Consider the following 15,423-nt stretch of genomic DNA (forward strand, 5'->3'; position numbering starts at 1 on the left):
TGGCAGCCTGAGAAATGACCAATCACAAGCCTACCAGTGCCTGGCTTCATTGTGACCCTTTTATTTTCCCCTTAGCGTCCAAGGCATTATCCCACTGAATAAATAGAGAACCAGGATAAAACAACCAGCAAGTATGCCCAAACCTGGGAGTTCTTGATCAGCTGTGTCATAAAGCTAATGAGATAGTGAAACCAAGTTCTGGGGGATGTATAATTGTTCACAGAAGCACCCCTCTTCATCTGTACCTATTTCACACAAACAAATGTACACACAGCCTTTGGGTCTGGTTCTCTCACCAGCCCAGGCACTCATCAGGAGCTATGCTGATCTAAAATCAGTGTAAATATGAGAAAAACTAGCCCTATCCATTATGTAAGTTCTACCTAATTTAGCAGTGTCTCATGTCTCTCTATCTACCTCTATGTACCAAATTTGGCCATCCTTATTCATACCGAATAAGTCAGCGCAGAACACCTAAGTGAGGACAAAAAACCTGGTCCTCTTGGCACAGGGGTACGTGACTACACATGGTACAAGATGGCAACAAATCAAACCCTTATATATTTTCTAATTAATTTTTGAGTGACTTCAGTGCAGTTGAGAGATGTGAAACCAATAGTCTTGAAGACTAAGGTTCTCTCTATTTATCTCTAGAACATCAACACAACAGGCAGTATTAGCACTCATCTTCCATCTTCATTAATATAATTCACCATGGACATGCCTAGGACCAAAAGCAGATCTCGCTGTCCAAGGGTCAGTCAATCCTTAGCTGCTCGAAAGAGACTTCCAACAAGGCTGCTATTGTCCACAATGCTGAAGATGCCCATCCATTAGGAATTGGTCTGAAACGAATAACTCATTCCGTGTAGGCTTCCGAAGAACATTCAGGTAGTAATGACTTCTGGATGCTCTCATGCTGAACTTGATGTGGAGCTGAAAGGCTCCATCCTCCATTAGAACCCCCTAAGCCATCTGCCCCCCCTTTAATATCTTTGTATAATAAAAGGAATGAAAGCAATCTCTGGACAGAACTCTCCTTTTTAAGTCTTTGAGGCATGCAGAGAGAAATTATTGAGGCTTGGAATGTTACTACACACCTTCCAAATTTAGAGTGGTCGGAGCACTGCAGTTTTATGTTTTACACCTGGAGAAATGGGAAAGATGAGAAGAAGCCACTCAATCTATCCTCAGACACTCAGCTTCCTGGCATCTTGAACTCTGGAGTCATCATCACACCTTAGACATCCATCATTGGCCCTTACAATGGACAAACTGTGTGTTCGCCAATCTAGTAGAGAGTTCAAAAAGCAAACTGGAGGTGGGACACGGTTTTCAACAGGCCGTTAACAACATTTGTTGCAAAAGCAGGGCAAGAGGCTGTGACAGACAGCTGGCAGAGTCAAGCCAAGTCGTTTTCTGAATCTACTGCCAGGCTTTCAGCCTTTCTGGGAAGAAAAATATTCATCAGATATCCACTGGGCCATGTTCACCAACAGGTTGAAAGACAAGATGATCCACTGCCCATGATTTGCTGCTCAACAGCTAAAAAGACTACCTACAGAGTACATGTGCCCCTCTGTCATGGGAGGAGTCTGTTCAAAGCCAAGGCCTTATAATGACAAAGGGTCATAACACGCATGAGACTGGGGTCACCAGTTGAGGAGGATCATAGTAGTGCACTACGGAATCTGACTTGCAAGCCCAGGGTATAGCCTCTGGCTGGTTTTTCTGGCAGGAATGATCCCAAGCTGTAAAGGATGCCCTAGGTAGCAATGTGACTTACTAAGGGATGCAGTGCTGCTCTGGACTTCTGTAACTTGCTTCTGGCTGAAATCTGCACCTTAGCATAGCAATATAACAGCTTCCATGGATTTCTGTGCATGCAGGTGCTGTGTTGCAAAGGTATTTGTGTACAGCCAAACCTCCTCTTCCAGGGACTTCCACCTCAACAGCAAATCTTCCCCAGAAAGGTATCTGCAGTCAACTCCAGTTGGTTGTCCCCTCTTCTGGTCTTAACTTTGGGCGTTTACAATTAGATGGGTAAGGCACTGGAAAACAGATGGTAGGGAGCAATCTTGCACTGGTAGCAGGTGGATATTTTGTATCTGCTAGGAAGTTTACTTGGTCAGAAGCCACCAAGTTGGCTCTAAAGGGCAGTATTTGAAGAGCCCTTCATTTTCCCAAGTGAAAAGTGCTACTGCCAACATTCTGTCATCCTTACTCACTCTGAGTGGCACGTTACTCCATGAGTAGTCCCATTGGCTGTTTGTGGAAGGAACTACTCAGCAGAGTCTGTGACTAGAATCTGTTCCCAATACAGACATTGTATCATCAAACACACTGGGCACGTTCTGATCTCAGTTGCTATTCTATTTCTATTCTTGCCCCTCTTTGATCTCTGTATTGTGTGATAGCGTTCCCTGTAAGCCAAGCACTTGGGCAACTGCCCCAGAGAGATTCAGGTGCCACCCAGCTGGTTAGCAGAGCGCCCACAATTGGCAGCGTGTGTTTCTGTTGGTGGTGCACATCAACACATGCCTTGATGCACATAACAAAATTTACTCCTGTCGAGGATGGAAAAAAATTAGCATGAACACTGGTTTCTGAGTGCCTTCCAATGTGTGCTGTGCTCAGCTGCTCCCCTTCAGGAGACTTGTGTGTGCAGTGCACTGTTCTGTTTTGTTTGGGGTGTGTTTGAGGGGCATGTTTTGGAAAGTCCATCTGCTCTATGTTTATGTCAGAAGGCAAGTGGAAGAAGTGCATCTTGCACTGAGAGCATATATATGGTGGTGAGGTTTGCAGTCACTTTTAGATCCTGGGGAAGTTCTCCTCAAGGCCTGAGAAAGTTTTGTCTTCTGAACAGATGAGCTTTAGCCTTATTGCAGTTAATTCCACTGAGCAGCAGTGAAGGTGTCAACCATGGTCTTCATCTTGGAGCTTTTGGCTCTTTTTGATATCCTGGGCTGCCAAGGGGCATGCCAGACCCACATTGGTTCAGCGGGGGTCAACAACATTCTGTGGGCTGAGGATGCCACACCCCTCAACTCTACTGAGCATGCTCCAGCTGGAATCCACCTATAAATTGGAGCAACTTAGCTCCAGCAGAAGGACGCTGGACACTTTAGAAGGTGGAGGCTATCCTGATGGGGATGACCAATGACCCTCAGGGACCCTACAGATGGAGAAGAGCCTGTGGGACTCCCGTGATGAATAGCCATGGAAGAACAGGTAGGCAGTAACCCAGGGGAACTTAATGGGGAACTGGTCATAGGGTCCTACTTCAGCATGTTTCAGTGGGGTCCTCCCTGAACAGATGGCAGGCAACCATGGCACTGCCAGGGCCCAGGTCCTCCTACCCTGGCTGCTCTCCACCCTCCAGGCATCAATGCACCTCTCCAGCTACTCCTGCCACCAGGCCACATGGCCCTGCTGCTCCAAGGTAGCCCTATTGACTCTGGCCATTAGGTCACACAGCCCGCAAGTGAGGGCTGATCTATTGACTCTGGCCACTATGCCTTGTAGCCCCAGTGAGGAGGGCAGCCATATTGACTCTGGCCATTGTGACATACAGCCCTGCAAGGGAGGGCACTCTATTGACCCTGACCATTAGACTGTGCTGCTCAGAAGCCAACGGTGGTCAACCAGTGTCAGTGGTGGTGTTGAAATGGCCCCTCTGCTCTCCCCAAGGGGTCACTGGGTGTACCAGCCCTGCAGTATGGACCCAGGCCACTGAGTGCCTTGAATACAAGGACCATAAACTTGTATTCAATACAGTGTAGTAAACCTAGAGTGACTCAACCAAAGTCAGTGGGATTACTCTGTATTGACACCAGCATAAGAGATCAGAATCCAGCCCTAGAAGTTGGTGGGCCAGAGAACTCTTGTCCTTCCTTGAGTCTGAGCATTCTCACACAGCAGGGGAGGATCTGATTCTCTTCTCGCTTAGGCAGATTATACTCCAGAGTGACTCCATTTACTGCAATAGAGGGACTATCAGTTTACACCAGAAAGTTCTCCAAAAGAACTGTCACTGACACCCTGCCTAATGCCACTGAATAGCCCTACGGAAGCCAATGGGACCACTGATGGAGCCAGGCAGGGGGCTGGCTCCCAGAAGCCAGCATGGAGAATAACATTGCCATGACAACCCTTGCAGAGCTGCACTGGAATAAGGCTGGTGAGATTATTTGCAGCACTAGGACCACTGTAATGCTGCTGTAGTGTCAGAAAGGCTAAACCACAAAGATGGACAGTCCCTGAGCAAGTCCTCCCCAGAAAACGCCCAGACACCTGACTGATAAAGCATTCTGACTCCTTTGGATTCAAAAATAGCTTACGGAGCAGCTGCACTGTACACACTGATTGGGCTGCCGGGAGGGGAAGAGTTCGCTGGTGGTAAACATCTCCCCGGGTTGGTAGGTTGTCCCGTTGTACTGGCAAGACTTCACAGGCGCCCGCAGACCAGATGGCGTGTGCGGCTCTACAGGGGGAGAGGAGGAACAACGACAGCCCCGCTCAGTCTCGGTGCTTACCAGGCCCAGCACGCAGGGCCCGGGACACTGATGCTAAACAGATCCACTTTCCTGACACCGCTCTGACTAGTGGGATGCTGGGACCATCTTCCAGGGGAAATGTAAACATGGAACACTTTCATCAGCTGCCCAGGCCTGGATCCAACCTGGCCAGGGCCAGCTCTGTCTGGAAGGGTGTCCATAGAGTGACACCGCACTGCCTTTCTGTGAGGGGAGGACACATCTTCAAATCAGAGTGGGTGCGCCCAGGACGTGCGCATAGTGAAAGGGAAGGACTTCTGGGTAAGGAACCCGCATTTCTCTGCTTTGCTCCAGAGGGCAGTGAGTGGCAGCTGCCCTGCTCCAGCAGCACGTCCCTGAGGGGAGCTTTGGTTCTGCCTCTTGTCCCCCATCAAAGCTCCAGAGAAGGTCTGCCTGCCCCAGGGCAGCCAAGCCACACGGCAGCAGCACATGTGTGGGGGAGGGGCAGAGGTGACCCACCCCCCCCCCCGCCACAACTGACAGAGCCTGAGGGGTTTGGCTCAGATTTCCAGGCTCTCCCAGCCTCTCACACAGCAGCTGGGGAGCAGGGGGTCTGCTTCAAGCAGCAAGAAGGAATAATACGACCCTGCACGGCTCCCACGGCTTTCCGCCGAGGAGACGAAAGCTCCTTCTGCACAGGAGCACCAGCGCCCCCATGAGGTGGGTTGCTGTTGGGGCCTCCATGTTTGCATTGCGATACCTGGCACCGGGCCTGCCAATGGGCGGGGAGGGGGACAAGGGGGCAGTTGTCCCGGAGCCCGGCTTGTCAAAGGGACCCAGAGCTCTAGCCGCCGCCACTGCCAAAGTAGCAGCAGTGGTGGCCAGAGCTCCTGGCCCCTTTGAAGTGCCACGGCAGCGCTGCTCTAAGGGCAGGGAGGGGGCCCATGGCAGCTGTCGGTCTCACTGCCTGGCACGGAGAGCCTAAGCGTGCGTCCCCCATTGCAGAGTTAACCTGAGTGACTGGAATGTGGGTCCGGGCACCCAGTCACCTGGGTGAATGTGTCACCACCGTCTCCCCTCAAAATATCATGTGATCCGGGCACTCTCTCCAGCCCTGCTCCTGCCTCTCCGTGAGGCACTGAACAGGCCTCAGGTCCAGCCTGTGCTGCTGTGAAAGGGGACGGCAATCTTTGCGGGCTTTCAACGAGTGCTTTGATGTTGCTGAGGACAAAGGGGGCTCTGTGGGCCAGCCCAGCTGTTTGTGTAATTGGCACAGCTCCATTAAAGCCCTGTGCTGACTGACAGGAGTCCGTGAGCCGGCTCTGGTGAGTGCTGTCTCTGGGGTTTGTACAGCTCCCGGCACATAGGGACCCGTTCCTGACTGGGCTTTTGGACCCTCTCCTCATATCACTAGGTGAAGCAAAGAGCCATGGATGTAAGTGTGGAACATGGCCACAGTTCCTGTTTTCCTCCTGTGCTGACTGTCCAAAATCAGTCTTGGTTACAGACTCTGAGCCTCCCGAGAGACAGAAACGGTAAACAGAGATCGGCTCCAGGCGCCCACTTACCTGCACAGCGAGGACAGCACTGCTGAGGGTCTGTGACAAGATTTACACAAGGCAAAGCTGGGCACTGGATTTGGTAACAGCTCACGTTCCCATTCTGTTTGCAGGGAGACAGAAGAGGGCTGTTCAGGGACATAAGAATGGCCATACTGGATCAGACCAAAGGTCCACAGAGCCTTCTTCCGACACTGGTGCCCCAGAGAGAATGAACAGAACAGGACATCCTGAAGTCGCCCATTCCTAGCGCCTGACAAACCATCCCTGCCGAGCCTGGCTAATAGCCATTCACGGACCCATCCTCCAGGAATATATTTAGTTCTTTTTTTTTAAACCCTGTTACAGTCATGGCCTTCACAATACCCTCTGGCAAGCACTTCCACCAGCTGGCTGTACATGGTGTGAAGAAATACTTCCCTTTGTTTGTTTTAAACCTTCAGCCTATTAATTTTATTCAGTGACCCCCCTCATTCTTGTGTTATGGGAAGGAGTAAATAATTCTTCTTTATTCACTTTTTGCACATCAGTCATGATTCTATAGATCTTCATCATATCCTGCCCCTCCCTGCACCAGACAAAAACCCTGCAGCGCTGCTGCTTCTTTTTTTCTAAGATGATCTTATCCAATAGGCTCTGTGGTCTTGTGTCTGGGGAACTGCTGTGGGTCACAGCCAAATTATTTAGCAATATCGGCCACGATTTCAAAATAACACTGCGAGCCCCTACACAGCGCTACTGCTGTTTCGAAATAATTTCCAAATAGCAGTCGGCTTATTTCAAAGTTTATAAACCTCATTCTATGAGGAATAGTGCCCATTTTGAAATAGGTATTTCAGAATAGGGGCCGCACAGATTTTGATCAGCTATTCTGGAATAGCCTTTTTTTGAAATAAAGCTGCTGCGTTGACAGTATTTTGGATTAGAGCTCCTGAAAGCTTTGCTTCCTGGGGCTGTAATCGGAAATAGGCTCTTACTGTGTGTGGACACGCTATTTTGGAAGAAGTTTTGCTTATTTTGGGGGCTTCCCTGTAGTTTGGATGTGTTATTCTGGAACATCTTATTATGGAATAATAACTCTGGAATGAGCTATTCTGGAATAACTCTGTAGTGTAGACATACCCCTCATAGCCTAGGGCAAGACACTTCTCTCTGTGGCGCTGCTTCCTCTCATCTTTTGCCCAGCTGAAATGTCAAATTTATGGGGCTCTGTCTTACCATGTGTTCATGCAGGGCCTAGCACAATAGCGTCTTTTCCCAGGAATGTCACCCTTTGCACCTGGCCCCAGCCATAGAGGCCCACATGTTTGTAACTCTAGGCTGGATGAATGGAGCTCCCTGTGCCATCACCCCTTGTGCTCCAGTCTGCACATTACCTCCTAGTCCACACCCATTTCTAAACCAGAGCCCTGTCCCTGAACACCAAAGCCATCAATGGGTCAGGACCACCTCTCCGTCCTGTGACCCATCAACATGGCTCCCCATCTCTGGGCCAGTGTAGCCTGCGAGGCTGTGAGAGCTGCAGATAAAGTTATGGAATGAGGGCTCAAAAAGGAATAGGCTTATCTAGCAGCTGGTCACCCTTAACATCCCCATTAACTTCTCATGCTGCAGATCAACGTGACTGATCAACGTGTCAGTGGCCAGAACTTCTGGCCCCTTTGAAGTGCCATGGCTGCTCTGCTCTAAGGGCAGGGAGGGGGCCAGCACTGTGATCTAAACAGAGCTAACAGCTTACTGCCCAAAGCCCTGCCCCTTTCTGGCCTTGGCCCCACCCCTTTCATAGAGCCAGGTCCCCCCACACACTTCCCCTGGGGACCATGGTGGCTCTCAGTCTCACTGCCTGGCACAGACAGTCTAAGGGAGTGTCCCCTTTGCAGAGTTAACGTGGATGAGTTACCTCCAAACAGGTGCATCGGATGCAGTACATCAGCCCCTGCGGTTCCAGGTAAGGATGCCAGCTCTCTCCTGGACCGTACTTCTTGCCGTTAAAATCACAGAACATATCAGGACCTGCAAATCAGACAAGTGAAAGTTATAGAGGAGAATGGAGCGCTCCTGGGCATGTGTTCTTCTTCCCCCGTCGATTGGTTGTGAAGATCCAAATCTGAGCTTTTCGATTCAGGGTGTGTGGCCTGATGGGCCAGACTCACTCACCTGTAGAACTCCCACATTCAGCTCCTTGCTCTGTCTGCTTCAGAACAGAGTTTCCATCCCAGATCACTCTAAATCAGGCCTAGCAGGACCTTAGGTTCACCCACAACCCAGATCAGGGCCGTAACCACCCAGCCAGGCAACATCAGTCTTTTTTTCACCCGACTGTGGGCAAGACACAATATTGTCAACTCTCATGATTTTCTCATGAGACTTATGGTAGCCATTGCTTTCCTTAAAGCCCCAGCTTCCAGAGTCAAGTGGCTATGTGATGATTTCAGCCTTTGTTCTTAAAGAAAAAATAAGTTCCTAGCCCTTGCCATTGCAGACAATGCTTCAAAGCGTGACTGTCATGCACGCAGGAGGTTGAAAAAGCAGACAGCAAATGAAAAGAAAGTCATATCTAGTATCGTTGCATTCTTTTGGTTCTGAACATTTCTCGGGTTTGGGCTCTTTATTTTTCTGCTTGTGGTTTAGTTTGAGATGGCGATTAAAAAAAAAATCAGAAAATTTCCAGAAAACAAAGTTTCTCCAATTTTTTTTTTTCACTTCTTCAGAAGCGCCACCTTTTAAAAGGAAAACGTCAGCCTCTAATCAGAGCTCCCTCTCCGAGGTAGGTGGGTGTAATTCCCAGGTACTCTGTGACACAGTGGAAACAAGAGAGTCCTCGCTGGACTGCTCCAAAGTTAAGCTAATGCTTCCAGGCCCTTTTCAGCAGCAGTTACAAACCACTGGGCCTTTCTCGGTGCTGTGTGCAGGGCAGACCTTAGTCTGATCCTTTCCACCATATGTGCCCCCAACAGAGACAGGCTGTACCAGGGTGTGATGGAGGTGGGGGGTGCATGTGTGAGACTCAGGCTGGATGTGTGTGAGACAAGCAGAGCAGCTCCCAGCCTCTAAGGATGACCCTGGGGCTATAACCTAGGCTGACAGGTAACACCTCTGCCCTGAACAAAGAGGAGGGAGGAGCCAAAGGGGGTTTTTGAATTGGAGGCAGCAGTTGGAAGCTGGGAAAAGAGGGAGCTGGAAGGCACCCAGCCTGGCGTGGGGGGAAGCTACCCCCCAGAGGGGCACCCCCTCGGGCTCCTCTCCCTGGGATGGGTTGGAATGACTGTCTCTGACTGCTGCTCTGACTCTTCTGTGAGAAACTAGGTATCTGTTGCCTAAAAACTTCCTGTTCTACCTGCTGAGTGAGAGTCACTCCTGCCTGCGGACGGGGTGCAGTGCTTGGGGACCCCTGAACCCCATCACACAGGGATTAGACTGGCCCTTGAGTCAGAAGAGATTTGTCCCATCCCAGCAAGGTTTCCAGACAGAGCCGCCCAGCCTCTGCCACAGTTGTGTGTGGGGGAGCATGAACCACTGTCCTTGGGGAAACTGCTCTCACACCAGCTAATCCCATGTGAAGGTGCTGTAGCTTTAAATGTCATTGAGCGGATTCATCCCTGGTCTCGCTCCACTGACTCCCCTGGAGTCAGACCAAATTCATCCCTTGGGTCATCCCCCCAGCTTCCCTGGAGTGACGCCAGCAGTGAATTTGGCCCTGCACTTGTCTCTGTGAAGAGAATTCTGAGTTGTTTGACTGGAGAAAGGAGTCTCACAGCTTGTGCAGTCTTTAGTGAGCGTAGCCCTTGAGTTCATGACTGTCTCATGTCAGCAGGGCTACTGGAAACCCCTTAGACTAGCTCTGGCTGTGAGCTCAGACATAGGGTGACTGTATTTCCCTACATCAGATCCAGGACACCCAGGGGATGGGTGGATCCCTGGCTGCAGCTGCCAACCAAGAGCCGTGCCCTGGCTGCCCCATGCCACAGGGGGCAGGAACTGGGCTGCCGCCCCACGGGGGAGCTCCCCAGTTTCAGGGACATTTGCCCTGCAGAAGGGGTGGGGGATTTCACCGGCTGTCCCATGGTGACATGGGTGGCTACCCCAGGAGCAGGGAATGGGGCTGCTGCCCCATGGGGGACCTCCCTGTCTGCCCCATGCCTCAGGGCACAGGAATGGGGCTGCCAACCTGCTGGAGAGCTCCCCAGCTGTGGGGACTCCCTAGCTGCAGAGGTGGCTGCCCTGCAGGGGAGGGGGGTGGCTACACAGGAGGCTGTCCTGTGGCACAGATGGGGCCCCCTCCCCACAGTGGTCTCCCTGGCTAGAGGGGCAGCTGCCCCACTGAGGGGCTGCCCAGCACTGCTGAGGCAGCAGGTCTCCCTTAAACTCCTGGGGGGGGACAAAACACACCACCCTACCCACAACATACTCTGCCTTGCCCCTGTGGCAGGGCCCCAGCTCCATCTCCTGCTGCTGCCTGTACTGGCCAGACAGTACGTGCTGCACATACTGTCCAGCCAGCTCCTGACTGATTTTACCTGCAGCTGTGTTAACTTGGGGAAAGGCAGCTCAGCAGGTGGAGTGGATACACAGGGCAAAAATACGGGGCTATCCCAGTGAAAACAGGACAGATGGTCACTTTACTGATACAGCAGCAAGCGCGACGGGGCCCTGGACTTAGCGAGGGCCTCTGCCTACTGCTCAAATAGAAATAGCCATCGTAAGAATACGCAGGATGAACAGCACACAGCAAGTGGCTACGGTTCGTTTACCAGCCCCTCACCTTTTCAGTGCAGAATTTTCCCTTGTCAGTGTCTTTTCAGACAAGGGCTAGATTCCAACCCCCAGCTTGTGCAGATTTCCTGGGGGCTATCAAAGTATCAGGCACCGTTGAACTTCAGCAAAGGGTAACCTATTTGAGTGGCTGTAGGGTCTCAAACCGGACCCCTGCAAACAGTCAGAGGTCCCCTTTGAACAGTGGGGGCCTGAGTCCCGGTGTTCCTTGGTTTCTGTGGGCCAGGTTTGCAGAGGCACACAGCCCATGCTGCTGCCCCAGACCGCAAGCTGAGTCAGGAGCTCTCTGTACCAGGGGAAATCGGGGACAGCTGGCTTAAGAGATGGTGAGTCAGTGGCAGAGCTGGGAACGCAGAGCAGGCGGCACCAGGGCCACCTTGTCATTGCCTTTGTTACATGCTGAGGGCTTCACGGAGGCATCTCCTGCCTAGCCACGCTGCCAGGGGCTCCAGGGAGAAGGGGGCCACACCAGCAGCTGCTCCCACTGCTCTTTAGAGGGCCAGCAAGAGCTTCCTCCATCCCAGCCCTGCCCCCCACACCACCCCACATTCTCTATGTCCTTTGGCTACACAGTCCCACTCGCAGTGCAGAGCCCTGCCGGTTGTGCTCAGGACACTGGAGCTGCGTCTACACGTGCACGCTACTCCGAAGTAGCGGCAGTAACTTCGAAATAGCGCCCGTCGCGGCTACACGCGTCGGGCGCTATTTCGAAGTTGAAATCGACGTTAGGCGGCGAGACGTCGAAGTCGCTAACCCCATGAGCGGATGGGAATAGCGCCCTACTTCGACGTTCAACATCGAAGTAGGGACGTGTAGACGATCCGCGTCCCGCAACATCGAAATAGCGGGGTCCTCCATGGCGGCCATCAGCTGGGGGGTTGAGAGATACTCTCTCTCCAGCCCTTGCGGGGCTCTGTGGTCACCGTGGGCAGCAGCCCTTAGCCCAGGGTTTCTGGCTGCTGCTGCTGCAGCTGGGGGTCCGTGCTGCATATACAGGGTCTGCAACTAGTTGTTGGCTCTGTGTATATTGCACTGTTTAATGAAAGTGTGTCTGGGAGGGGCCCTTTAAGGGAGCGACTTGCTGTTGAGTCCGCCCCGTGACCCTGTCTGCAGCTGTGCCTGGCTCCCTTATTTCGATGTGTGCTACTTTGGCGTGTAGACGTTCCCTCGCTGCGCCTAGTTCGATGTTGGGCTGAGCAACGTCGAAGTTGAACATCGACGTTGCCAGCCCTGGAGGACGTGTAGACGTTATTCATCGAAATAGCCTATTTCGATGTCGCAACATCGAAATAAGCTATTTTGAAGTTGGGTGCACGTGTAGACGTAGCCTGGGTCTCTTCTTTGCGGGTGAGAAGGAAGAGAGAGGTGGCATCCTTTCGGAGCATCCAGAATGCATGTTTAACCCCTTGCCAGCTGCCACAGAGAACCGGCCAGTGGAGGAGAAGGAGCTGCGCTCCACACCTGATGCAGTCGGACACCCAACCTGAGAAGACCACTGGTATGTTTCTCTGGGTTCAGACCAAACTTCTAGGCCCAGCACTGCAGCTGACCCCAGGCAGGGGGAACGTGCTGGAGAGGACTCACTACATAACACATCAGCTGCATTGGCTAGTGGGATGAGCTACGGTGATTGGCTAGCGGGATGACCATGGAGCAGGGCAGCCCACTGAGACCCACTCCCACAATGCTCCTGGGCTCTGCCAGTATGGGAAGGAAGTAGCCAAGACCAAGGAATCAGACATTCGACTGAGCTCAGCACTGCCACTAAAGCCACAGGACTGGAGTCTAGTTCCCTCTGGGGAAGCTCTGTCTGCAGTTACAGCAGCTGCTTGGGAAGGGAGAACCTAACCTGAAGGAACCCTGCAATGGGCCTCATTCACTAACAGTCGATTGCGCCTCTCTGCACCATGTCTCCCTGCACCCTTTTCACTATTACCCTCGGTGCCGGATGCGGAGGGGCCATTCTAACACCACTGGACTTCTCCAGCAGGAAGCCACTACTGGAGAGTCCAGAATGAACACAATGCCAGACCAGGACTCCTTCCTGGCCAGCACCACTTGTTTCTGAGTATGCTGCCTACTATCCCCACTCCCTCTTCAGTGCAAGGAAGTTGCCACCACAGACTTCTTTTCCTGTTTGTTCTGCCACCGGCGTCCTTTGCCGTGACTGAGGCTGATGGAAGCTGGTGTAGACCTGGGGCCCCTCTGGGAAGGCAGCACTGCAGATTACATTTGGATAAAATCTCACTGCCTCTCTTGCACCTTCAGCCACAGCTCTGTTAGAGCCCAGCTGAAGAAACAGGCTGGAGCATTCGCTCTCAAAAGAAGTCAGCCAGGCTGCTAAGACTGCACAGGCCGATTGCAAGCAAGGTATACAGGAGAAATGAGCTACAAAACAAACTGAGTGCAGACCCACATGAGAGATGAAGACTGATCTTGGGATAAGAAGAGAGATGACAAGCTAAGAGACACTGTTGCACCATGTTGGCCCAATCCTGCAAGGTGCTTTGCACCTTCAGCCTTCACTGACTCCAGCTGAGGCGATTCGTCCCCTTGCAGGAAATCACTCAGCACCGAGCTCCGTGGGAGGAGGCTGGATTGTAAAAGAGCACATGTGGAAGTGATGAGTGAAATGAAATGGGGTAGAATAAAGATGGAAAGGACACAGAAGGGAAAATGGAAAGCACCTGTACTAGGAGTAATGCCACTAAGGCGAAGGAAGCTAAATGGTTGTAAATGGGATCAGAATGAAGTCCAACATGTGCACAGATAAATTACTTTACTGCAAAGAAGTTGGATATGCTACAGTCATGGAACCATAGACATATAGGACCGCAAAGGACCTTCAGAGGTCACAGAATTATAGAATCCTGGGCTGGGAGGTCAACAAGTCCAGCCACAGGCCTAAAGCAGGAACAACCCTAACTAAACCATCCTGGCCAGGACTTTGTCAAGCTGGGACTTAAAAACCTCTAGGGATGGAGATTCCACCACCTCTCTAGATCATCTAGTCCATCCGCTCCACACTGAGTCAGACCGCAGCATGCACAGACCAGCCTTGACAGCTGCTTATACAAACCTCCAGGGAAGGGGATTCCACGACTGCTCATGGAAACCCGTTGCCAGAACCTTCAGAGTTAGAAAGTTTCTCCTGACATCTCTTCAAAATCACCCTGGTTGCACATTATGCCCCTTACTTCTTGTCCTACCATCAGTGCACCTGGAGAACAATCAATCACCATCCATTTTATACAGCCCTGAACAAGTCTGAAGAAAAGTTATGAGAGTTCTCCACCATCTCCTTTTCTCAAGCCTTAATATGTCCAGTTTTTTTAAACCTTTCTTTACAGATCAGGTTTTCTCAAACCTATTACTGGTGTTGCTTTCCTCTGGACATCTTTCGTAAAATCTGGTGCCTAAAATGCGATCCAATACTCTAGCTCCAGGTTATGCAAAGTGGGGGTGCAACATTTTGTGAGCGGGGGCGCAGCTCAACTGGCTCCCCACCTCTGCAGCTTCCACTGCCTCCCCAGCCCTCCGCTTCCTCCCCCATGGCCTCTGCCGCTGCTGTTGCCAGGGGAACACACACACCTGCTGCTGGGCCAATCAGAATGGTTAGAAGCCCTGAGCCAAGCAGCGGGAGCAGCCAGCAAGTTCCCAGCTTGGTCAGGTGACCACATGGGTCCCTTCAACCTGTGTCACTCCTGCCCCTGGGAGTTCCCCAGGATGCTGGTGTGGAGTGAATGATGCTGCTTGTGGGGGTGTAGGGATGCTGCCAGCCCGGTGCTACCACCATTCGTCAACATGGCACAGCCCAGGATCACCACCTCCCTACTCTTCAGCAGTGCCAAGTTCCATGGCCAGCAGTGCAGCAAGGGCAACACCTACGAAGTGGAGGAGGTGATGCAGTTGAGCCCCCTGGGGTCCTCCCTTGGAGACACCCCTGAGCACCGGTCCCCTTTCTAGGCACCCCTTGAATCCCCCATATACCCTCCTGGGTTCCTCCTCCCCAAGCACCCCTCCCCCTTTGGGGCACCTCCTGGAATCCCCCAGCACCTCCTTCCTGAGCATCCCATCCCCTTCCCAAGTATCCCACCCTCTTCCTGAGTTTCACCCCATATCCCTTCCTGTGGTCCTCCCACAGGTTGGGGGGGTGCTACTTGCAGGGAGGAAAAATGGAGCCCAATGTAAAAAGTTTGGTACACCCCCTGCGCTAGCTGAGGTCTCAGTATTGCTGAGTACAGCGGGACACTTACCTCCTGTATCTTACATACAATGCTAATGTCATACGGTAAGCTAGAGTTAAGGATTGCCTTGGGGTTAGACACTGGAGTAGGACATAGAAGGGGTCACATGCAATTCCCAACTCTGCCAAAGACTTCCTGAGGGTTTGTCTACACAGCAGCATTATTTGGAAATAAATTATTCTGGAAGAGCTTATTTCAAAATAACGCTGCGATGTACATGCACAATGCATTTCAAAACAGCACTTAGCTGTTTCGAAATAGAGCATCTGCACACCATCCAAATTAGAACCACTGGATGCACTACATCCCTGTCTACACAGCCCCTATTTCAAAATAAGCACTGTTCCT

General features: G+C 51.8%; 1 protein-coding gene across 1 annotated transcript in view; it reads right to left on the reverse strand.

Annotated features, from left to right (window-relative positions):
* The window catches only part of CHRDL2 (chordin like 2), a 73,208-nt gene that overhangs the window by 38,491 nt on the left and 19,294 nt on the right, over positions 1-15,423 (reverse strand). Inside the window, exons 2-4 of the mRNA XM_074981016.1 lie at positions 7,956-8,068; positions 6,065-6,158; positions 4,341-4,483 (exon numbers count right to left, since the gene is read on the reverse strand). Coding sequence (XP_074837117.1) covers positions 4,341-4,483; positions 6,065-6,158; positions 7,956-8,068 — 350 coding nt within the window. The remainder of the gene's footprint in view (positions 1-4,340; positions 4,484-6,064; positions 6,159-7,955; positions 8,069-15,423) is intronic.

Source organism: Carettochelys insculpta, chromosome 1 (assembly GCF_033958435.1).
Source record: "Carettochelys insculpta isolate YL-2023 chromosome 1, ASM3395843v1, whole genome shotgun sequence".
Classification (NCBI taxonomy): Eukaryota; Metazoa; Chordata; order Testudines; family Carettochelyidae; genus Carettochelys; species Carettochelys insculpta.